This window comes from Pinus tabuliformis, chromosome 7, assembly GCF_031772625.1.
Source record: "Pinus tabuliformis cultivar Carrire ecotype Pingquan chromosome 7, CPIR1, whole genome shotgun sequence".
Lineage (NCBI taxonomy): Eukaryota > Viridiplantae > Streptophyta > Pinopsida > Pinales > Pinaceae > Pinus > Pinus tabuliformis.
In genome coordinates this window covers 1143452649-1143478290 of record NC_142293.1, presented here as the reverse complement: position 1 = coordinate 1143478290, position 25642 = coordinate 1143452649, and the positions used below count along the sequence as shown (strand labels likewise).

General features: G+C 40.8%; 1 protein-coding gene across 2 annotated transcripts in view; it reads right to left on the bottom strand.

Annotated features, from left to right (window-relative positions):
* Positions 1-11314: 11314 nt before the first annotated feature.
* The window catches only part of LOC149251543 (uncharacterized), a 297774-nt gene continuing 283446 nt past the window's right edge, over positions 11315-25642 (bottom strand). Inside the window, exon 9 of one of the 2 annotated variants that reach the window (XM_089459493.1) lies at positions 11315-12791. In XM_089459493.1, coding sequence (XP_089315619.1) covers positions 12141-12791 — 651 coding nt within the window. In that variant the 3' untranslated portion in view covers positions 11315-12140. The remainder of the gene's footprint in view (positions 12792-25642) is intronic. The other variant, XR_016266900.1, reaches the window with a different exon arrangement.

Here is a 25642-nt window from a genome sequence, read left to right as displayed (position 1 = left end):
TAGGTGGTCCTTAGAGGCATGCATTTGTACCCACCACAGACAGTCTCAGCGCATAGGATGGAGGCAGATCTGCGACATGGAGACATAGCATGGGTAGTAGAGCTGAGGGTTTCAGAGGTTGGAGGGCAAGCCTAGCCACCACCTCCAGACATACAGGCCTTGCTAGATAGGTACTCAGTGGTATTTGGAGATATCCCACCAGGGCAGCCACCAGACAGGGGATTCAAGCACACCATCAAGCTGGAACCTGGTGTGCAGGCAGTGATTACCACCCCTTATAGGCGTCCTAAAGCCTATAAGGACGAGATTGAGCGGGCAATCAAGGAACTATTGGCATTGGGCCACATCAAGCCAAGTTCTAGTCCCTTTACTTCTTCAGTGGTGCTAGTGAAGAAGAAGGTTGGAACCTTGCGCATGTGCATTGACTATCGAGCTCTCAACAAGAAGTCATTGAAGAACCAATACCCCATACCTCAAATCGATGAGTTGATGGATGAGCTTAGAGGAGCCAAGTACTTCTCTAAGATAGATCTATGTTCGGGGTACCATCAGATCAGAGTGAGGGATAGGGATATCCCAAGGCAACTTTTTGATGCCATTATGAGCACTTGAAGTTCCTAGTCATGCCCTTCGGGTTAACAAATGTCCCGGATACCTTTTAGTTATGTATGAACCATGTGTTTCGGAGGCAGTTGAGGAGGTTTGTATTGGTTTTCTTCGATGGCAGTTGAGGAGGCTTGTATTGGTTTTCTTCAGGGGAGCATCTGTAGCACTTGGAGGCGGTGTTGCGTATTTTGGAGGAACAACAGTTCTATGCCAAGTTGTCCAAGTGTGAGTTTGGCCTGACCGAGATGCTCTACTTGGGGCATATCATTAGTGAAAATGGGGTGAAGGTCCATGAGGAGAAGATACGAGCTATCCGTGATTGGCCGGTACCTAGAGATGTGACAGCGTTGAGGGACTTCTTGGGCATATGCACGTATTACCGGAAGTTCATCGAGGGGTTTTCGTAGTTAGCAGCTCCCCTCAAGGATTTGACTAAGAGAGGGGCTTTCGCATGGACATATGGGGCACAATCAACTTTTGACCACCTTAAGGAGGTGATGAGCAGTTGTCCTGTATTGGCACTTCCGGACTTTTCCCATCCCTTCACTGTGGAGTGTGATGCATCAGGAGAGGGAGTTGGGGCAGTACTATCGCAGGATGGGCCCCCCATTGCTTTCAAGAGTCAGAAGCTTTTACCCAATGAGATGTCATATTCTATATATGACAAGGAGATGTTGGCCATCATGCATGCCTTGGCCAAATTTCGGCAGTATTTGGTGGGTAACAAGTTCCGAGTGAAGATTGATCACAATAGTCTTTGTCACTTCATGGGGCAACAGGGCATCGACGACAAACAACAAAGATGGGTCAGCAAGGTGCGGGCCTATGATTTTGACATAGAGTATGTGCAAGGGAAACATAATGTGGTGGTTGTTGCCCTATCCAGGAGACCCGCAGGCCTATCACTCATGAGCATTTGCCATGATTGGGAGGCCCAATTGTTGGTTGAGTATTCTAAGGACAGGAGGGCATGTGAGATTCTGGAGGGGACCCACGCAGATGACTGCTATCGGGTGATGGACAAGGTCATCTACTACAAGGGGCGCATATTTCTAGTTCCCAACTCGCAGTTGAGGGAGAGAGTGCTCCAGGCAGCACATGACTCACCATTGTCAGGGCATCAGGGGTTCAGGAAAACATACATGGCAGTCAGGGAGCGTTTTACATTAAAGGACCTCGAGGGGGACATGTTGAGGCATGTACAAGAATGTGAAGCATGTTAGAGGAACAAAGGGGAGTTGATTTAGCCCATCGAGTTATTACAACCACTTCCCATCCTGGAGGGAAAATGGGAGAGTATCTCCATGGACTTCATCACTGGGCTCCCCACAATACAAGGCAAGGATTGCATCTATGTAGTAGTTGATCGGTTGACCAAGTATGCCCACTTTTTCGTTATCCCAACCCGATATTTGGCTTCACAGGTTGCAGAGTTGTTCTTCAGGGAGGTCTTCCGGTTACACAGATTTCCTAAGAACATAGTGAGTGACCGGGGCAGCAGGTTCATGGGAGGATTCTGGCAAGAGCTCTTCAAGTTGGTTGGTAATGAGCTCACCCCTAGCATGAGCTACCACCCCCAAACAGATGGCCAGACCGAGCGAGTTAATCAGTGACTAGAGGGGTACCTAAGGAACTACGTGACTAGGCAGCAGAGGACTTGGATTTAATGGCTACACTTGGGTGAGTATTGCTACAACACCGCCCATCACATGTCCATCGGTATGACTCCTCTCTGTGTCTTGTATGGTTATGATGCATTGTCTTTTTTCGACGTTGTTTTTGGAGACAGTCGGGCCCCAAAGGCCAAAGACTGGATCCTAGAGAGCCAAGACATCCTCAAGGCTCTCAAGGATAACTTAGTGACAACACAAAATCAACAGAAGATGTACGCAGATAGGCACCGAACTGAGAGGCATTTTGAGGAGGGGGATTTGGTGTACCTCCGATTACAATCGTATAGGCAATCCACCTTGAAGCAGAAGGGGGCCGAGAAGCTATAGCCCATTTTTATGGGTCGTATAGGGTAGTCAGACGAGTTGGGGAGGTGGCCTACGAGTTGGAGCTGCCTCCGAGGAGCAGGATTCACAACATATTCCATGTCTCATGCCTCAAAAAGGTGTTGGGACAATAGGTGACAACAGCAGTTGAGTTACCCCCACTGGATGATGAGGGCCATTTGGTTTTGGAGCTTGAGGCCATTTTGGAGAGATGGGAGAGGAAGTTGAGGAGTAGGACCATTAGGGAGTTTTTGGTGCATTGGAAGAACCTGCCGGATGAGGATGCCACATGGGAGGGTGAGCACATTCTGGAGCACCCAACGTTGAAGTTGCTTGAGGGCAAGCAACATTTGGGAGGGGAGGACTGTCATGTCCCTTCTCAAATGAATTTGTAACAGGTTTTGGTCTCTCCACAATTTTGTATAAAATTTTGATAAGTAAAGTACCCAAGCAATTTTGACTTAGGGACTTGGGAGAAATGAAGGTTGGATTAGATTACTAGTGGAAGGTGGGGTTCACCCACATGGGAAAACGCATTGGGCACTTGGGCAATTCGAATTGCCTTGGAGGGGAAATCGTATGGCTTGTGGAGCGGCCCACATTGGGGGAAAAGGAGGCCCACAAAGTTATGAGGAGGAACAACTCCTCAATTGAGCATTCATTCATACTTGCACATTGAACTCACTTGTATGTTTGCTCAAGTTGCTTAGCCGAGTGAACTGGCTGTCTAGCCACGAGTCACTCAGGCGAGAGATTCAACCTTACCTTCAGGGGACTACAAGTGCCACCCTAGGAAGGCATTTTCAGATTACCTTGAGCACCGGGGAAGATTTGTGGCCATTACACTCAGTCCCCAGACCAACAGAGTGTATTTCTAGACCACGCAGAGAGGGGAACATGCAGTTGTGAACAGGGGCTCATCCGGGCAGCACTTGCCAAAGAAACTTGGAGAGTTGGAGTACATCAGGATACCAGCCTCTGGGAGGAGTTTTGGAGCAGGTGGGTGCAGCATTTGAGTAGTTCAAAATCTATCCTTGGAGGACGGCGCAGAAGGCCAGACTGGGCTCACGTGGGTATTGAGGGAGAGAGCTACAAAGCTGGGACCGAATTGGAGAAGGGTGGAAATTCATAGGGGATAGCATCTCAGTGTTTTGGGGCAGATTTGGAGAACTTTCCCAGCACATTTCAGATAGGTCAAATTTGCCAGCTTGAGGAGGAGGACGAGCTCCTCGGGGGTCAACTTTCAGGGGTCTAAACTAGGCCAAACCCTTCCTACGTATTGGTGGGTTTTGGTTGAGGATCCGAGAGTTGAAGTTTCATAATTTTTTGAGCAAGGGAAGCAGGGGTTTCAGCACATCCTTTCCAGCAGACAATGCAGTTTTTTGGGCAACGTGGATCACTTCTAGAGCAGCAGTTGGGAAACCCTCAGATCATCATTTTCTCACCTGGGTTTTGTCACACTTGTCCTTGGAGACAAGCCCAGATGCAGCATTCCATTCATTGTTGTATTTACCCCATGATGATTTAATAAAATGGCTCAGAAGTTCTCTATTTCCGACATTTTCATGGGTGTTTAGTGATTGCATCTCATTTTTGGATGTTGGTTTGTCTGTTTTCTTTGTTTATCACTAAATTTCCTAGTTACAAACATTACACATCATTCGGCTTGTTTCATGTCTTATCGTTGACTGTCATAAGTGTGATCAGATCTGATATAGCATTGAAAATTACATCATAAGAAGGTTAACTAACCCATAATTTCATTGGTTTGACACTTGGGTTCTCATTGCTCATATTTGGCTATATGTTTACAATTTTGCACTTGAAAGAGGATCTAAACTTTAAAGTGATTTAGCTTACTGCTGTCATAAAAGTATCTTAACATTGGAATACAAGTAGCATAAGTGCTCTCATTGCTTTACATTATAATTGGTTACTTGTTTCATGGTTCTAAGTACTATGGTTAAGAAGCTTGTTAAACATTGAAATCTAACATTTACATGTCTCTTGTAAGCTCTTGCATACTCTCTAAAATTCTCTCTTTGCACTAAATCCACTCATATAAGCACTAATCCATAATTGAACATCATTGTGTGTCTCTTAGGTGAATTTGTGAATCTGGTCACTCTTGGTTAGAAGCATCTCATAATAATCATTTTATGTTGTCAAATCATTAAAAAATATTGGCTAAAAACACTTGCAATCTATTTGGTTGTAATTTAATATCTTGGCATATAAGTGTTCTTTGCTAAAAGGTTTCTAATCTATTTGAATGCCTCTTGACAATTGAAGTAACAATGGCATTCATCTTTGGAGATTTCTAATTGTAGTAATCATTGTGAAATCTAAGTGGTATTGTCTTGGCATAAAATCATTGGTAATCTTGTCATGAAATCATCGTTGGTATATCATTGGCTAATTTTTAAGTGGATGTACCCTAAATTCCTTGATTGCTATCGTTATTTAATAATTTTGTCTTGAGCACTTGGGTAATTATTGTGTGGAGATCTCTTGATTATTGTTGGCACTTGTACAATTAAGCACTCGGTCTTGATTAAGATTGACTTTCAATATATTGTTAATTACTCGTCATAAAGCTAATATAACTAAAGTACTTAAAACATTAAACAATCTTAACCCAAGAGACACTCATAATCCTTGCATATCATTCTAAGCTAGTCTTGCACTCAATAAATTACCTCCAAGCATAAGCTCGGTTGATAGACATTTAGGGCCACCTTTCTCAATTTAGCTTTAGGGACTTAGCACCTCTTTAGTGGTTAATACCAGTGTTGTGAAAATCGCGATAATATCGCAATATTATCATTTTCTCGCGATTTTTTCCCGAAGCCAATATTATCGCGAGTAATAATTGCGGATTTTTTTTATACCTGATAATTTCAAAAAAATCGCGATTTTTTTTCGAAATTATCGCAGGACGTCGGGGCAGCGCGGTTTTATAAGGCAAAAACCGATTTTTTTTATTTCATTTGCACAGTTAGGCATGCGGAGGGCAGTGGAGTGTTAGAGAGGCTTGGAGAATTTGCTTGGAGAGGATTGGAGCTATTTGAAGTGCGTAGAGGAGAAAATCAAGAGAAGGAGACCGATTATCTCCATAGAAACGGTATGGGCACCCATTTTTTTTTTGTTTTCATTGTTTTCAAACTTTGTTTATGTTTTTTTTCATTGTTTTTCGTTGGGTAACTTGGGTTTGGAATGGGGTTTATGAAATTTGCCCAATGTAATTTTTTTTAGTTTTTTTGGTTGGGTTTGGAATGGAGTTTCTTAAAAATTAAAATGTATGTAATTTTTTTTAGTTTTTGTACAATGTAAAAATTAAAATACTAAATTGTAAGTTTGTAACTTGTAAATACTAAATTGTAATCCTTATTTTCCCATAGGTTCACAACTTCACCGAAACACCATTCAAGTTTTCAACTTCAAAGTTCAAAAACAAACATGCCAAGGAAATTGGACCCTTTCTGGGAATTTGGTGAACCTAAAGCTCCGAATGATAAACTAAACTTGACTTGCAAGTTATGTGGCCACCCTATGTTCGGGGGGGTGTACAAGTTGAAGTATCACCTTGCACAAATCCCTGGATTTGATGTGGGGTCTTGCACAAATACAAATCCTGAACTCATCCGAAGAGCCATGAAAGCATTGGAAACTTTAGACCAGAATAGAGAGGCCAACGAAGAAATGAAGAGGCAACTAAAAATGTCAACTGAAGCAAGTGGCACTGGTTCTACTGCAACATCAACCCATCCGGTAGTTGCCACATCATTTTTTGTTCCTCGAACCACACCTGGTTCACAGCCATCTACCAGTTCAATGCTAAAAAGAACTGAGAAAGAACACGCTGACAAGTTGTTGGCAAAATTTCTCCTCTTGAGTGATATTCCTTTTAACATTGTAAGGAATAATCCATTTTTCCAACCTGCTATTGATGTTATTGCAAGTGTTGGCCCAGGGTACAAAACCCCTTCTTATCATGATTTCAAAGGTTGGATTCTTCAAAATGAAAAGCTTGACTGCACCCAAAGATTGGAGGATTTTAGGGCATCATGGGCACAAACAGGATGCACTATTATGTCAGATGGTTGGACTGACCAAAAGGGGAGAACCCTTATAAACTTCTTGGTTAGTTATCCCAGGGGGACTATGTTTATCGAATCTGTTGATGCATCTGCACAAATCAAAGATGCAAGAACTTTATGTGATTTTCTAGATGTGTTTATTTTGGAGGTGGGTGCAGAAAATGTTGTCCAAGTCATAACGGACAATGCTGCAAATTATGTTGCTATTGGCAGAATGCTTATGGACAGGCATCCTAGTTTATTTTGGACACCTTGTGTCGCACACTGTATTGATTTGATGTTGGAGAACATAGGGAAAATTCCCTTTGTCAAAGATATTGTTGATTCATCCAAAAGCATTACAAAACTTATATAACCATACATCTGTGCTTAGCTTGATGAGAAGATTCACCAACAACAAAGAGTTGGTGCGTCCCACCATCACACGGTTTGCCACTAGTTTCATATCTCTTCAATCTCTCTTGAATTCTATGTGGGATGTGAAGAGAATGTTTCTTTTAGAGGAGTGGCATGCTTTGCCAATGAGCCACAAACCAAAGGGAGAGGCCGTATGCAGAATAGTTTCATACCAGGAAGACTTCAAGTTGGGAGTGCAGGAGGTGTGCGCCGTTACTGAACCTTTGGTAAGGTTCTTCGGTTGGTTGATGGTGAGAAACCCGCAATGGGCTATTTGTATGAGGCCATGGACAGGGCCAAAGAATCCATTCGGGCCTACTATGATGATAAATGAGATGATGGGTTTTAGAGACAACTCCTTCTATGGGGAGTGATTGATGAGCGATGGAACAACACACTCCATCGTCCCATTCATGCTGCTGGGCTTTTCCTAAACCTCACATTTTCTTATGCATGTGGGTTTGTATTTGATGTTGAAATCATGGATGGATTCTTATCCTGTGTCCAAAAGATGGTGCGATCTCTAGCAGAACATATAGAGATCTCTAAAGAAATTGAGACATATAGGATGGCAGGTGGCACATTTGGCTTTGACATGGTTGTCATTGATAGGACGATTAAAATGCCAGGTATTTTTTAGTTTGTAACTTTGTTTCAAATTTCATTGTCTCTTCAAATTCCATTTTTTTCTTATGTTTATTTAAAATTTTATTTGTAATTTTGTTGTAGATGCATGGTGACAGGGTACCCCTTCTGCAAAAGCTTGCCATTCGCATCCTTAGCCAAACATGTAGCCCCTCAGGATGTGAGCGCAACTGGAGTGTACTTGAAAAATACACAACAAGAAGCGTAACAGGTTAACAATTAAACATTTAAAATATTGCAAATTTCCAAATAAATTTTTGAATTCATTAAACAATATCTTTTTTATAATTATTAATTATTATTTCATGATCTTTGTACAGGTTGGAGTCCCAGCGACTTACTGACATGGTCTACGTCTACTACAATCTTCGATTGTGGGTGAGGCAACTTGAGAGGCCACCTGATGTGGAGGCCATCTCATTGGATGGGATTGACACCACTGCTGCATGGAGGGTTGAGGCCGAGAGGCCTCTCATGGAGTTTGCTGATGATTGGTTAGTGCAGGATGTAGTGGAGGGGGAGGAGGAGGAGGAGGAGGAACATGAGGAGGTGACACCACCTGCCCGGGCTACCCCTGCCACCAATGGAGGACGTGGTCTACCTCCTATAGCTCCTACTTCTAGTTCTTCAGCTTTTAGAGTACATCAGACTCCACTGCCAACTCCACCAGCACCAGCATCTACATCTAGAGGGAAAGGGAAAGCCGTGCCATTTTCTCGCAAGAGGGGCAAAGGAAATCAATAGGATTAGACTTTAGTTATTTTCTTCATTTTATTGTATATGACATTATGACATGATGAGATACATTATTATATTTTTTGTTGATATTTTGAGGCTGAGTTGGGACTCAGGAGTCAGGACTTAATATTCAAGACATGATTCAATGTTATGTGTGATTTTAGCACTTAAACATCTTATATATTAGTTCTTTTATCATATTTATGTGTCAATGTATTTATTTTATGTTGTAGATGGTTTAAATATTACAAAAATTGAAAAAAAAAATGAATATTTTTGTACCAAGCGATTTTTTCCCGATTATTTCCCGATAATTCCGATTTTTTCCTCGTGCCGAAATTATCCCGATAACGATTAATGCAACATTGGTTAATACAGTAACCTTGTAGTCGTCAAAGCCATAGTCTCTGCATCGTCGGAGGTATCAGGTGGTTGGAACACAGGGGAAGGTATCGTTAATCAAGTTTTTGCTTGCTTCCGTTGGCTTCCATCCCACAACCTACTCTAGCGACTAGTTCCATAACAGTTAAGAAGAAGGTTACATTTAAAATAGGAATCTAACTTAAAATCAACTAAGGTTTTTCATTTCACCTAGTTTTTAGGAATTGCACTTCATCTAGGATGGTTAAGCATCTAAGCAATGATTGTTCATCCAGTTACTTGACATCTAATTGGTAATAAACAAGAAATTGACTCCATAAGGCACTAGTATCATATTCAAATCTAATCTAATCGTTAAGTCTTGCTAAAATTAACCAAGTAGCTAGGCCATTCAATCGTGTCTCCTGGACTTGTTGGTTGCCAATTTGTCTTTCATATTCACATTTCCATAGGGACTACCCCCCCCCATAGCCTGTTGTTGGGAGAAAGCTAGAAGGGAGTGGGTGGGATCAGAGTGACAGCCCTCGCCCTGAGTCGTTGTCACACCATGCCTGTACAATCTGAGCAACAACATGTTGACCGGTTTTTTGGCCCATTTTTTTTACTAGTTCTGGTCTGGTCCTAACCAATTCCTGATCCGAGGGGTCTACCAGTTCGATGACCAATCCAGTTCTGATAACATTGGTCATGTCACATGCCTAATCATGTCACAATATGTATATTTCTAATCATTAACTTCTCTTTTTGTTCATGTGAATGTATTTTTGTTAATGGTGTGTTATCGCTGACGCCAATCCTGGAAATTTGGAAGGCCTCTCACAACGTCTCTACAATAGTTGGATACATCATATTTGGCATCTGGATTTGCTTTTATGTCCATAACATCTCATCTATCTCTTCTAAAACTCTTCGCCAATCCCCAAATCCAAATAACATCATTCTAATCTCAACATGCAATGACAAATCTACATATAAAAGTGGAATTATGAAGAGCAAGAACCTTGGTAAATATTTTGAAATAGAATAAGAAAGATCCCAGTAAACATGCTCAAATAAAAAAATTGGTGTGTTTATGAAGGAAAATGTATTTTCTACACATATTGGTTGAAACATGAGTATTGTGCAACTTGCAATTACAAACAAGTATCAAAGCTTTTCCATCATCACCACAAGCGACAGAGACACTACATGTCATCATCAGAGACACCATAATCACCACCTCTTAACAATCTCCTTTTCTTATAAATGCAATACAGTCCAAATCATAGACATAATTATCAAGTGTCATTTATAAGCTCACACGAGCGCATCAAATAGAAACTTTTCCTTGTGAAATAACCTAGCACGCATTTGCATATGCTCAATAGCATTTCATAAATGAAAATAGAAAATATCAAATTTGTGTTCTGTACCATAAACAGTTTGGAATAAGTTCAAATTAGAAAAGGGAAAGGCTACCCTGCAGGACCATTATCTCTACTGTATCTAATATGATGTTTTGTTCAAGTACAGGAAAAAGGCTCCGCAACATTACCATGTGAGAGTTACAAAATGTAGTGCGCATCATCAAGGAACCCCAAAAGAGAAATTTCTCAAACTTTTGTGTATATCAAAAGAGATTTCCACCTCTTCATAGGTCAAAATGAAAATTAACCAGAAAAAAATGTAGAAGAAAATTAGAGAGAAAATCTTTAATCTTATACTGGACCACTAGTTGCAAAGCACAGCAGAAATTAGATCATGTCTTATGAAATTGAATAAATATCAACCTTTATATTTGAGGGGTCAAGTAGAGCATCAGGAGAGAGTTTGAGTACATAAAAGGTATGTTATAAAGTTTGATCTTTGCTGTGGCAGCTACACTTCCAAACCATGCAGAGATCAAATACAGAAAGCTTTTAAATTAAAAGTATGTAGATTTTCAGATATTGATTTTTTCTAGGAAATGCAATATGACTTGTCAACACGTTATCAGTGGTGTCACGAATAAATTGAGCAATCAAAATCTAACATAAGTATTCACGATGTAATGGCTGCTGCACTTGATTTATCTAGCATAAAGAGTTATATACTGTATCTGATATGATGTTTTGTTCAATTCCAGGAAAAAGGCTCCGTCACATTACCATGGAAGAGTCATCATGAAACCCCGAAAGAAAAACTTCTCATATTTTTGGGTATTTCAAAAGAGTCTTCCACCTTTTAATATGTCAAAATGAAAATCAACAAAAAAAATGTAGAAGAAAATTAAAAAGAAAATTGTTATACTGAACCACTAGTTGCAAAAGCACAGCAAAAATTAGATCATGGCTTATAAAATTTAATAAATATTAACATTTATATTTCAGGGATCATGCAGAGTATTAGGTGAGAATTTGAGTGTATAAAAGGTATGTTATAAAGTTTGATCTTTGCTGTGGCAGTCACACTTCAAACCATGCAGAGATAAAATATAGAAAGCTTTTAAATTAAAAGAATGTAGACTTTCTCCATATTTTCTAGGAAATGCAATATGACTTGTTAACTCGTTATCAGTGGTGCCATGAATAAATTTGGCAATCAAATCTAACATAAGAGTTCATGACGTAATGACTGGTGCACTTAATTTCTACCTTATATGAGCGCTCTGGATCATCTGCAGTGACAGCATGTTCCAATATACAGTAACCATAAGAAATATAAAAATTGCAGTGTATTTGCAAGTGCCTCTGACTGTAGCAGTCATTGTTACACTGCAAATATCTGGGTACCATGGTTCCCACTGAACCTTGCAGGTAAAAGAATGAGCCACCCAAGGAATTGTACATATTCACTATAGGAAACATAGATATTAAACCTTGGTAATCGACTGTAAAACAACCCCAATGAACTGAATGGCGTGTTCAAAGTTTCATGGAAATCAATAGGCATTAAAGGCACACACTTGTATATTTGAGCCTCAAACATGCAATTTTGAAAACACCAACTGGCATATGAAAACCACGTAACTCTGAATGGGCTGGAGATAATGTCATTCTTGTTGAATGAAAAATCACCAGAAATACTTTGCATTTGTAGGAATATTCAATAGACACCAGCTTCCCATCATAAATCGACTATAATACCCACAATATGAGCAGTAGCTGTTAGTCTAGATCCATAAAATTCAATAAGTTATCTGGCTAATCTGGACCTGGCCCTGTTTGAAAGACCTCCATAGGGCAACAGCAGCATATCATGTATACTTAGTACCAAAAATTTGACTATTCCATGCTCAACAGTCTGCAAGATACCTATTCTAACTGCCACTCCACTTTCTTTTTCGAGCAGGTCTTTCCTGTTTAATTTCAGTCGTTTCTTCTTGTATTGTTGCTTCATATTGTGCCTTCTTGTTGACAGGCCTTTCAATAATTATTGGCTGTTTAAAACGCTCTCTACGTTTTGCCAGTCTTGCAATTGCCTCAAGATGTTGACGATTTAAGCTTTGATCTATATTTACCACCTTACTATCAGTAGCATTTAAAAGCTCATTTGGAACTGCTTTCTGGAAGTTAGTATCCCAATTCTCCTCTTTTAGATGATGTCTCACCATTGCTGGTGCCATCTCTGTCACTTTAATCTGCTCTTCATTTGGCAGTTTCTCTGTATTAATTGGGTCACCTTTGAAGCTTATAACCTCCTTCCGGTGTTTACTTGAATCCCTATCCTGCATTTTTTCTTTATGATATGGCCAACATTCAATGTTGTTGTGACCTATTTGCAGTTCATCCTCAGAAGGACAGCCATTGGGAACACCTTTCTCCAATTTAGCCAAATCATGATACGCCCCATGTTGTCCTTGCATCCTCTTGGGCATAGCATCAGGCATCTTATGGTTGTGAGATCTATGATCAACATGATCATTCCATGTCCTTCCAGTTTCTTGAACATCCATGCACCTTGCGGAAACCTGAAAAGATGAAATCCAAATGAAAGACTTCTCAGAAATATCAACATATGACATCAACAAAAATTAACAAGCAAAATAGAAAAGTATTATTTATTGAAAGGAATAACCAATTTCATATCAAGGTAACAATGTACAAACAACCAGAAGGAAAAGCTTTGCCACAGGATAGGAAAAGCAATTGATAATCTCCTAGACTACCATATCAGAAGACAACTAGAGAAAAAAAACAGTACAATAAATCGATGTGGAACATCACGTAAATGAGAGATAACTGTTAAATTACTTGCTGGAAGAGGCAAGAGAGTCAAAACTTCCAATGATAATCAAAACCAGCATTTATTTGCACATCAATGATTACTCTGTTAGAGGGAATATTAGAATCACTAGGACAGACACCTGTAAGCCAAAAGAAAACCTGAAAAAGATAAATCCATACAAATACTTGAAAGGAATGGAACTATTACAGCATACACTAATAACCCAAGGAACGTTGATTGTGATAGTCAGGTATGAAGGAAGCTCAGGATGTTGATCCTAAACGACGACAAGCTAGATATGGTCATCTTGCTTTCATGAAAGCAGCATCCACATAAATAGGCACAACATTTATTTTAGTACTAGGAATGAGGCCATCTCAGTATCCATGGCAAAAACAGCATCATACATGCATAGGCACCTGTTAGAAAAATGAGCCATGGGTGACAACTTATAAACTATAAACTAGAACCTAATAATAATAATCTTTCAGATAAACAAATCTTCTTTAGGCATCCCAATTTGCCCACGGATTTCCAACAAGATCACAAATGGCAATATCGATGATCACACCCACTTAGATTCCTAATCTCTAAATTGTTGCACAAACATGTTCCACACACATGCATAAGACTCTGGCTATCTCAGACATGGTCTCTTGGCATACTGTTCCGACCACATGAATAATAGCAAATTTATGGCAGAGACTGGTAAATAAAGATGCTAGTCAAATTATTCAATCAACATAATATAGTCCAAAAAAAGAACAGAAAAAAATTTGGCTGACAAAGGTTGTATTGTAAGTTGTGCTCTGGAGTAGAGTGGTAAACACACCCACTTAAAAATCGACCACCCTGACACTGTCGCATATTAAGCTTTTGAACATACAAAAATAAGATGGTTATTTCAAATATAGTTTCTTCTGTAATACTACTGTATTGAATTTGACTGGTTACAACAATGGTAGCAAACAAGAGCAGATTTAAATGTAAATCCATCGTCAAAAGCAAGCCATAAACCGTAGTTTGTTAGGTCTGAAACCAGAAAATACCAGAGCAGAAAAAAAAAAAAATTGATGCCCGGAAATGACCAAAAGCAGTCAATGGGTTTGAAAAACAAATAGACATAATACAGCAAAAGCAAACACATTTTAACTTATGTTTGCAAAGTAACATTATGAAAACTCAAACACTAAAGTTGTTTGAAGAATATGGGTATAAAGCATCGTTACATGGGAGCATGGGAGCATGCTCCCTAGGGCAGGGGGCATGCTCCAGGGACACAGAAACTTCGTGGGCAAGGTTTCCCCACACACCCTTTTCGAGGGAATGCAGGGAATTGCAAAGGGAAATGTTTCATAAAAAAGGGGAACATTCCCATTTTTTGTGGGACAGCTAAGCACTCACACCAAAAATTGCCCATCAGCCTTTGAAAAAGGTCAAGAAAATTCTTTTAAAGATTTCAGAAATGTCATTTTTTTTTCATATGTTAACACTTAACAGTTAAATGTATCATTTATGTTTTTCATATATTTAAATCTATATTTCTTAGGATTTTGAACAGTTCCCCTGTGACTCACATGTCCCTAGATGTGTTTCCCTGCTCTGGCATCCCCATATCCCAGAAACTTCATGAACATTGGTATAAAGTTATAAACTAAATAGTACAAAACCAATTAATAAAGATTTAATTGTAATTGGAATTTTCAGATAGTATCTCACAGTTAGTATTAGTGCAATGCAACAACTATCCTATATGATCATGCCCATTGTCTACCAATGTTAGATCACCCAAGCTCTATTGAATATATCATCTGATGCAGAACATGTGACAAAGTTCTTCTTTATAATCCGAGCACGCTCTCCTAGCACCTAATCATAAAGCACTCCCTAGCTACAGTATTTCCACATGGATGGGGTTTATAGCCAACTATGGATGTCAAAATTAGAGGAACAATTATATACTTGCTTTAGGTTCATCCTCTACATAAGACCACAGCAAAGATACATCACATAAGAAAACTGCGAAAGGGAGAGAAATGCATCTTTGATCTTACAAGAAATTTAACTTGAAAAATTCCTCTTGTACCTCTCAATAAGCTCTAGTGAAAATCAGGCACTCCCCTATGTATTTTCCAGCTCTATGAGCATAGATCACAAATGGCCTTCAGCAACAGAAGGTTAAACTTCTATCAAAAGTGACCAAGAACGTATTTCAGTTTGATGATTGATCTTGGATGTCATACTAATGATATATTTGCTAATGTTGTAATGCTCCATGTGATAACTAATACATGGAGGGTGAAGCAGCCAATGTCACTCATCTCGCATATAGATACTAGAGTGAGTCTATTACTCCACTTTTATGTTCTACATTGGGAGTTAATATCTTTTCTTCCTCCCCTTCCACAGTCTCCTCTTCCTTTCCCTTCTCCTGTTTAGTGCTCTATGTAGCTCTAGTCAACCCCAGCTCTGCATTAAAGTGTTTTCACTACCAACATAATAATTTTAAATTAATGTATGTACATGTACTCCCTGTTAAAGAATTGCTTCAAATTATTATAAATGCTTTCCAAATGTACCCATGAAATTATGGAATTTGGCATTTCTTTTGATATCTGCAACAAACTATTTCTTCCATTAATCTAGAAGAGTTTGATTTAGCCCGTATTTGTTTGATAGTTCTGAAATCATTATAAGAGTTTCAGATTATGTGGAGCCTAGCCAAACGTAGACCATGACAATAGTTTGGGAACTCCCAAGGTATGGTACTCCTCTTGATTTGAATGTAGGGAGTACAGTATGAGAAGTCAGATAGACAATTAAGCACATAAATATGTAATTGATGAATCAAAAGTCCGATATTTCGAGAATTCAGATTGCAGAGCTTCAACATCTTTGATATACCAGGTTGTAGTTTGTAGGTAGCATCCTGAACATAATTCGAGAATTCAGATTCCAGAGCTTCAACATCTTTGATATACCACGTTGTCGTTTGTAGGTAGCATCCTGAACATAATTAGGAGCAAAGAGATAGAAGCATGTATATCAATTAAGAACCAATCATCCTAGAGTGTAAACATGACTAAATTATCATTATTATCTAATTTTAAGGTCACGGCCAAGCCAAACACCAAATTTGTGTATGAGGCCCCCTTGTTTGTGGGACAAGAGACCCACCTTCGCGGACTGCTAAGTCTACGAAGGCGTACATACTCTACCCCCCTCTGGTTTTGAACTCGTGACCTCTTAGGAGGAAACACATGCTCTTAACTATTAGGCCCACTCAAGTTGTATAAATCTCAAAATGCCTATTTTGTAGGGTATATATTATGATAATGTCCTTTGCAAGGGATTTGGTTAATCCTATTGTCACCCAAACTGCACAGGAACGGTGCGACGACTCAAGGCGGGGGTTGTCACTTTGATCCCTACCCTGTCCATTTTAGTTGTCTCCAAACAACATGCTATGGGGGGTGGTCCCTATGGAATATGAGAAGGCAAGACATGTTGGAAACCAACAACTCCAGAAGACACCACTGAATGGCCTAGCCAATTGCTTGATTTAACAAGTTTTTAAAGATTAGATTCCATTATTATGTGAGACCAGTGCCTTATGGAGTCCATTACTTTCTTTACATCAATTATATACCAAATGATCGGATGAACAGTTGATGCTTGGAGATGCTTCACTATCCTAAATGAGATGCAAGTCCTACAAACTAGGTGAGATATGAAATCTTGGTTTATTTTAGTTAGATACCTACTCTAAATGTATCCTTCCTCCTAACTATTTTGAAGCTAGTCTCTAGAATAGGTTGTGAGAGAGAAGCCAAGGGGAAGCAGGTTAGGGCTTGGTTAATGATACCTCCCCTTAGGTTCTAACCACCCAATGTCTTCGACGCTACAGAGACTATGCCTCTAACGACTGCATGGTCACTGTGTTAACCACTAAAGAGGTGCTAGGCTCCTCAAGCTAGATGAGAAAGGTGGTCCTACTCCCTGTCGACCAAGCTTATGCTTGGAAGTAGATTAATTAATGCAAGGAACTAATCCTAGTATGCAAATGCAAGAGGTGGGTGAGTGCTCTTAAGGTGAGATCACTTAATCAATCAAGTACTTAATCACAAATGATCTTCGATTATGACAATAAAGTACTTTAAACAATAGATGAATGATAATCCCGACCATAAGAGAAAGTGCTTAAGCTTAATGATGTCAAAAAATGTCACAAGTAATATCCATAGACAATTGCTTAAAAGACAAGATCAATGCTACTTTGATACAATTAGCAACTTCAAGATTATAGTCAATGAATAACCAATATGCCAATTGGATACACAATTAAATCATCATATCACACTTGTGATTAAACTTGATTATGAGATCCACAAGAGATATCCAATTCATCAATGAGAAATGTATCTACTTATCCAACAATGACAATAGAAATGAGATCACAATGTTATTTAGGGTGAAAATAGATACCAATAGTGCAAAAGAGAAGTCTAGATCAGCCAATAAGCTAGTATGCCACTGTTATGGACTTAAATTACTGTTGTAGGATAAATGTAGATGGTTGTAGCATATAAATCAGAAATGAAAATTAATCAAACAATTCACTAAATCCACTTCCATGCAATCAATATGACTTTAAAATTTTATTTTTAGTGACTTAGGGTTATTTTTCAATGTCTTAGATGATTGATTAGTGGATTTAGGCTTAAATTTAGTGTGTTTTAGCATTGAATATACTGTTGTAATAAAATGATTCAGAATTGAAGAACAGAACAAGGAGGAAAATGTGGGGAAAGAGAGCAGACCCTTAGGCCAAATGACCTAGCTTGGTGACTAGTTGCTCTCCAATTGACTTGGAACTTGGGCCAATGACCTGCAACACAATTTGTCAGCTGAAAATAAATGGATCAGCCCTCTTATGTCTACAATTAGGGCACCAATGGCTGGTTGAGGTCTTGCTTGGCAACTTTGGCCCTCGAAACCCTATAGCCCAAAAGGGTAGTTAAGTTGCAAATCCAAGTGTTAGCCAAATAAACTCAAACTTCTTGGTGCAATTTACTGTAAATCAATGCCAAATAATTTTCAATGGTGTTCCATGTCTGCAACCACAAAAAGTTAGATGAAGAATTGCTGCAAAACCCCACCACTTGGCTGAAATGACTGCAAAACACCAAAGAAGGAAGGGAAAGGCCAAAAAGGGCTAATGGCTAGGGCTGCAAGGCCACTAAGCCCTGCGGCTAGGGCTAAAAAGGCCTCTAAGAGAAACTAATAGCCCAAATAGGGTTGCCGCTAGGAGGAAGAGACCCTTGGGGGCTGCGACCAAGCCCTAAAGGGCTGCTGCTAGAGGGATAAGCCCTAAAAGGGTTGCGGCAGGGGTTAAAGCAGGGGGTTGAGACCTCTAAAAGGCTGGATGACTCCCTCGAAGGGAGATCGAGGGCCCTAGGAGGGCAGAAAGGCAGACAACTAGGGCTGGAAGGGCTGGACGGGTAGGCCTTAAGGCCCCAAAAATTTCTGGAACCCTACAAATGATAAATTCTCCACAAATTTACTGCAAAATTGTTGGATAGACTCTTCTTCAAGCTGGACATCTAGCTTGCCGGTAAGATCTTGCCTTCCTAAGCCTATATCTGCCTCAAAACCCAAAAGATCTTTTGATCCAAGTTGAAAATCAGCTGCACAAATGAATCAAAAAATACCCAAAACCCAAATATATACACAAAAATAAACCCCAAAAATATTTAAACCCCAATTGCTGCAAAACAAAAGCTAGAAATAATTAACAAATTATTTCACAAATAATTTACAAATTTATTTGCAAATATACAATGGTGGCAAAATAAAAATAAAAAAATTGAGAAATATTCTTTTAGTAATAGCAGTGGATGAATGTATTTTTCGAAGAATTTGAATATTGGCCAAAAACCCTTCTGCAAAATTAAAATACCATATAGAAATCTTAGAGCCCAAACACAGTCGACTCTTCTCCACAGTCTGTGAACTTGGAGCCCAAGGACTAGTGTATCTGCAAATCTCTATAATTTTTTTTCTCAAATAGAATCGTTAGATCATATGGTGAATTAGATCACCTAAGATAAAATATAATTTTACCAATAGAATGGTCTTATCATCAACAAATGAAATAACAATTCGTTACAATTTTTAGCACAATATAGGAAAGCACATAACTAGGACATACCAGTGTTGCACTAACCGCAATTTTATTGTAAAATCACGGCTTTTTAAAACCAGTGATATTATTGCTCGATAAATACAACAATTTTTTTCAGTGATTTTTTGGAAAACATCGCGACTTTTTTCGTTACAAATTTAAAAAAAAATAAAATAAAATAAATTATGAGGAGGATGAGGTGACACAACCTACCCAAGCTACCCCTGTCACCAGTAGAGGACGTGGTCTACCTCCTATAGCTCCTAGTTTTTCAACTTCTAGAGCACAGCAGAGTCCACTGCCAACTCCACTGACATCTACATCTAGAGGGGCAAAGGAAATCAGTAGTGTTAGACTTTAGTTATTTGGTTTCTTTCATTGTATATGACATTATGACTCATGATATGAGATACATTATTATATTTTTTGTTGATATTTTGAGGTTGAGTTGGGAGTCCTGAGTCAGGACTTACTATTCAGGACATGATTCACTGTTATGTGTGATGTAGCATTAGAAATGATATTAAACATCTTATATATAGGGCTTTTATCATATTTATGTGTCAATGTATTTATTTTATGTTGTAGATGCTTTAGATATTACAAAAATTGAAAAAAATGAATATTTTTGTATGTTAAAATTTTTTACCGATTTTTTCCTGATTTTTACGATTTTTTCCCCGCGCCGATTTAATCCCAATAACGATTAATGCAACATTGGGACATACCACAAATCAATGGAAGATGAACACCGTGTGTAATGTTCCTAACTAGGATGAACAATGATATAGAAAGCAATAAACAAATCCAACACCAAAAAATGGGAAACAATCAACAAACACCCATAAAAACACTGCAAATAAGAACCATCCAAGCCATATTATTAATTCTTCCTGGAGCAAGTATAACAGTGTTGGAATGGTGCACCTGGGCTTGCCTCAATGGACAAGCGTGACAAAACCCAAGTGAGTAAACAACAGCCCAATGGTTGCACAACTATTGCTCCAAAGATGTTCTGCGTTGCCCAGAAACTGCACTGCCTGCTGGAAAGGATGTGCGGGAAACTCCACCTCCTGTGCTCAGAAAATACTGCAACTTTAGCTCTCGGTCCCTCAACCAAAACCCATCAAAACCCAGAAAGGGTTTGGCCTCATTCTGACCCCCAAAATTCGTGTTGATTTGGGTTAGCATCAGATGTGTTCTAGCCACGAACTTTGGTGGAGAGGTTGGGGCACATGAGATCTCCAATACCTAAAAAGGGTTTGGGCAGATTCTAAACAGATCAAGAGATATTAAAATAATTAATATTTTTAATGGAGTCCCTAAGTCTAAACTTAGGGAAAATAGTATATTAATGTGTATTAATATGAATCTGTGTTAGAATGGTCCAAAAGACATGGATCAAGCCAGATCTAATCTTAACCGTTGATTAGGGACTTAATCTCGTCCATTGAGACGTCAACAATAAAAGTATAAGAGGCTTGAGGGTCACTTGGAGAGTACACCAGAGTGATCAATCATTCTATTCTCTAGAGCAGGGTTTGCTAAGAGAGATAGAATCAGTGATCAAGAGAGCAGCTGAGGGGCATTGAGTACAGAGAAATAGAGAAGGCAGAGATTGTGTCGGGAGAGTAGGGCAGCAGCCAAGGAGAGTGGTGCAAAGCCAGCAAGGGCTCACGCAAGGCCACACAGAGGCAACCAAGTGTTGCACAGAGCACCGGAGAGGCCAGCGCGTCTGACACAGAGGCCTAGGAAGCTGAGGCAAGGCCTCCTGGGGCTGACGCAGGCCAAGAAACGCTGACGTAGGGCCAGCGTGAGACAAAGAGGACTAACACAGTCCAGATTGGGCAGACGCTAGGGTTGCAGGAGCAATTTTGTGCTAAAGAGCTGTCGGAAGGATTTTCCAGGGTTTCAGCCAGGAGATTTCTTTCAAACTGTGAGGTATAGTTGCTAAGGAAATTCTCTGTTGGGTAGGACAGTTTCGGCACCCAAATTGTACTCTGATATTGCTTAATAAGAAAACCCTCGCATAGCTGCACCGATTTTCCCACATTGGGTTTTTCCAGGGACATTGGTCCAAAAATAATGGTGTCATGTGGTGTGTTTATTCTTGTTTCTTTTAGTTGTTGATCTGTAATATGTTGAACATGCACTGGTGTTTATTTTCAGTATTTACTTTGTAAATAACTTGTTAAAGGAAAAAATAATAAGTAGGTAGGAATAAATCAGAAAAAGTGCATGAAGGGTTTCTAACTAAGTAAACTTAGAAACTTCAACATGGTATCAGAACGTGATTGCAGATCACAGGAGGACTAAAAGACATCAGTCGAACGAAGCAATAGCAGCACAAAACAGTTGTCTCGGGGTGACAGAAGTTGTTTCTAGCAGCATAGAAGCCAAAAGAAGTGTGACGCAGAGCTAGCCAGAGCCAAGCAGAAGAAGCCGGGAACTGCGCAGAGCCTTAGAGAGGCCAGCGTTGCTGACGTAAAGGGCCAGAGGGCTAGCATAGGGCATCCCAGGGTTGATACAGACCCATCCGAGGAGACGCAGAGCCAACGTGAGGTAGAGAGGGGCTGACGCAATTCACAGAGAGGCAATTGCTGGGGTCTAGAAGGCTGCAGGAATATTGCAGAGTGGAGCTGGTGAGGTGTTGTAGTCAGAACAGTACTTGACAGAGCAGGGCTAGAGGAGTTGTTGCCGAGGGTTTCTAGCAGAGGAACCCAGATCAGCAGTACAGTTGCACAAGACGATCAGAGTAGGGGGCATCTCGACAAGTGGCAGAAGGATTTCCAAGAGGGAAATCAGGACTCAAAGGGAGTCCAAAAGAGAACTTCCAGACGGAAAGTAGAGACTCAGAGGAGTCGAACAAAGAACTTCCAAGAGGGAAGTGGAGGAGCGTCATGGCACTACACAGGGTAAGAGACCACGATAGACTGGATGGAGCATCGAACTTCGCAGTCTGGAAGGCCAGAATCTTATCAGTGCTTGACAGGAATCGTGTCAAGAACTTCGCCTTGAAGGTTATAGCTATCCCAGTCGACCCCAATGATAACGACAAGTACGAGGCAATGGCGAGGGCCAAGTGCATCATCCTTGACGAGGTCAAGGACCATGTAGTTCCACACATTTCCGAGAAGGAAACGACATATGAGATGTGGGAGGCCCTCAAGAAATTGTACCAGCATACTTTTGTGCAAAGAAGAATGCTACTTGAGAATCAGTTAAGGTCGTATCAAATGAAGAAGGGAGAACCGATTGACATCTTCCTCGGAGGACTGAATGAGATCCGAGATCAGTTGACTGCTATAGAAGTGACACCAAATCAACCGCTGCTCGTGAGGATAGCTCTAAATGTTGTCTCAGAAGAATGGGAAGTATTTGTCAAGAGTATACTGGGCAGAGGGACACTTCCACCTTGGGACGAGATGTGGGCAGCTCTTCGCCAGGAAGAGATCAGACAGCAGTCAATGACGGGTAGCAGCAGCAAGGGGATCAAAGTCAAGCAGGAGGAGGAGGATGTGGCCCTAGCATCTGAGGGAAAGCAGGAAAAGCGGAAGAAGAAAGATCTCTCCAAGATCAAGTGCTTCCACTGTGGGGAAGTAGGTCACTATGCGACCTAGTGTCCAAGGAAGAAGAGTAAGGGAGAGTCTTCTGAGACTAAGGCAGTGCCAACACGGTCAAAGAAGGAAGTTTTGACAGACGATGACTGTGCCATGAGTGCACACGCACCACTTGAGCGGAAGTGGGGAGACATCGAGCTATAGTCAAATGGACTATAGGCGATGAGAGGCAGGATCCTTGAGGTACCCAGCCTCTTGGATTATACCTTGCTACGGGAGCCCCGACGAGGAGCAGTAAGACTGGCTGGGTGGGTAGAGACGAATGCGGATGGAGCAGCAGAGAGAGCTACAGTGCAGGAGTCCCGAGACAGCGCGAGGCTAGCAAGCTGCAGTAGTGTGAGAGGCACAAGAATGTTGCACCAGTGCAGGAAGGCATAGAGAGGTGTGCAATGGTGCGAGATACAGGGAGTTGTTGCAGCAACGCAGAGGTCAGAGAGGGAGCACTTGTCAGCGGCAGAGGGAACTTCAGCACCAGTGGGTGTCTCTAGCCCAACAGGGAGGTTAGTTGGGAGATCAGTTACTTACTTCTCAGTAAATGAGTTGCAGTGCAGCAGTGGGCAGCACGATGTAGCATGATGAGGAAGTGCAGTGCGGATGTAGTGCTGGGACAAAGGACCAACAGTAGCACGGATGTAGAGGGAGTTGTCGTACAGATGCAGCAGTGGCAGTGGCAGAACCATGGGCAATAGTAGAGGAGGCAGCAGTGCAGAGGATGTTGGGTAGGAAGGCCTAGCATTAGCACAGGTACCGATGCCAGATGATCAGAGTAATACTCAGTGAAGAGTATTGCTAAAGCACAGTCCTCGCTAAGAGGGAGTGTTGATTTGGGGTAGCATCGAATATGTTCTAGCAACGAAATTTGGTGGAGAGGTTGGGGCACATGAGATCTCCAATACCCAGAAAGGGTTTGGGCATATTCTAAACAGATTAGGAGATATTAAAATAATTAATATTTTTAATGGAGTCCCTAAATCTAAACTTAGGGAAAATAAAATATTAATGTGTATTAATATGAATCTGTATTAGAATGGTCCAAAAGACATGGATCAAGCAAGATCTAATCTTAGCCGTTGATTAGGGACTTAACCTTGCCCATTGAGATGTCAATAGGAAAAGTATAAGATGCTTGAGGGTCACTTGGAGAGTACACCAAAGTGATCAGTCATTCTATTCTCTAGAGCGAGGTTTGATAAGAGAGATAGAATCAGTGATCGGGAGAGCAATTGAGGAGCATTGAGTACAGAGAAACAGAGTAGAGATTGTGTTGGGAAAGCAGCGCAGCAGCCAAGGAGAGTGGTGCAGAGTCAGTAAGGGCTCACGCAAGGCCACGCAGAGGCAGCCAAGTGCTGCGTAGAGCACCAGAGAGGCCATCGTGTCTGACACAGAGGCCCAGAAGGCTGACGTAGGCCAAGAAAGGCCGACGCAAGGCCAGCGTGAGACAGAGAGGGGCTGACACAATCCAGATTGGGCAGACGCTGGCGTTGCAGGAACAGTGTTGTGCTGAAGAGTAGCCGGAAGGATTTTTCGAGGTTTCAGCGAGGAGATTTCTCTCAAACAGTGAGGTATAGTTGCTAAGGAAATTCTCTGTTGGGTAGGCTAGTTTCGGCACCTAGATTGTACTCTAATATTGCTTAATAAGAAAACCCTCATATAGCTGCACCCATTTTCCCACATTGGGTTTTTCCGGGGACATTGGTCCAAAAATAATGGTGTCATGTGGTGTGTTTGTTCTTGCTTCTTTTAGTTGCTGATTTGTAATATGTTAAGCATGCACTGGTGTTTATTTTCATTATTTACTTTGTAAATAACTTGTTAAAGGAAAAAATAACAAGTATGTAGGAATAAATCAGAAAAAGTGCATGAAGGGTTTCTAACCAAGTAAACTTAGAAACTTCAACAATTCGGCCTCCAAGCACCACGTCCTCCTCCTCACACCGAAAAGTACGGCCTGCTTGTAGCTGGCTGGAAAGGTCCTCCAAATCACCCGCAAATGCTGAGATGCTCCCCTCTGAGGTTTTCCTTACTTCTCCTAGCAAACTCCAGCACTACAACTCCTTCCTCCAATTCCGGCAAATCGAATTGCTCCAATGCAACGATCTCCTGCTCCAAAACTCTACCAAAAGGATCCTCCATTGTAGCTCCAATGCCCAAACTCTCTTGGCAATTGTTTCCTGGATGAACCCCCAAACAACACCTGCGTGTTCCCCTCCCGCGTCCTCCAAAAACATGCAATAACTGAGACAAAGGCTAAGTGATGTCACTGTGAAACTCCATCAGCTCTCCTCCAAGGTAGTACGAATTGCCTTCCTAAGGTGGCACTCGAAGTCCCCCAAAGAAAGGTTGAGTCTCCCGCCTGGAAAACTCGATGCTAAATAGCTGGTAACTCGGCTAAGCAGCTCGAGCAACACAAATGTGTTCGATAGGCAAATGATGGCTTGAGTTGGGGAGTTCCTCCTCCTTATAACTTTGTGGGCCTTCCTTCGCCATTCAATTTCCCCTCCAAGGCAGTTCGAATTGCCCAAGTGCATTTTTCCCCACGTGGGTGGTCCCCACCTTCCACTAGTGATATAATTCAGCCTCTTTTCTCCTAAGTCCCTAAGTCAAAAATGTATGGGTTCCACATTCACCAAAAATTATTCAAAATTGTGGGAGACTAAAACCTATTACAAATGTTTTTGGGAAGGGACATTACAGTCCTCCCCTCCCAAATGTTGCTTGCCCTCAAGCAACTTCAGCGCTAGATGCTCCAAAATGTGTTCACCCTCCCATGTGGCATCCTCATCTAGAAGA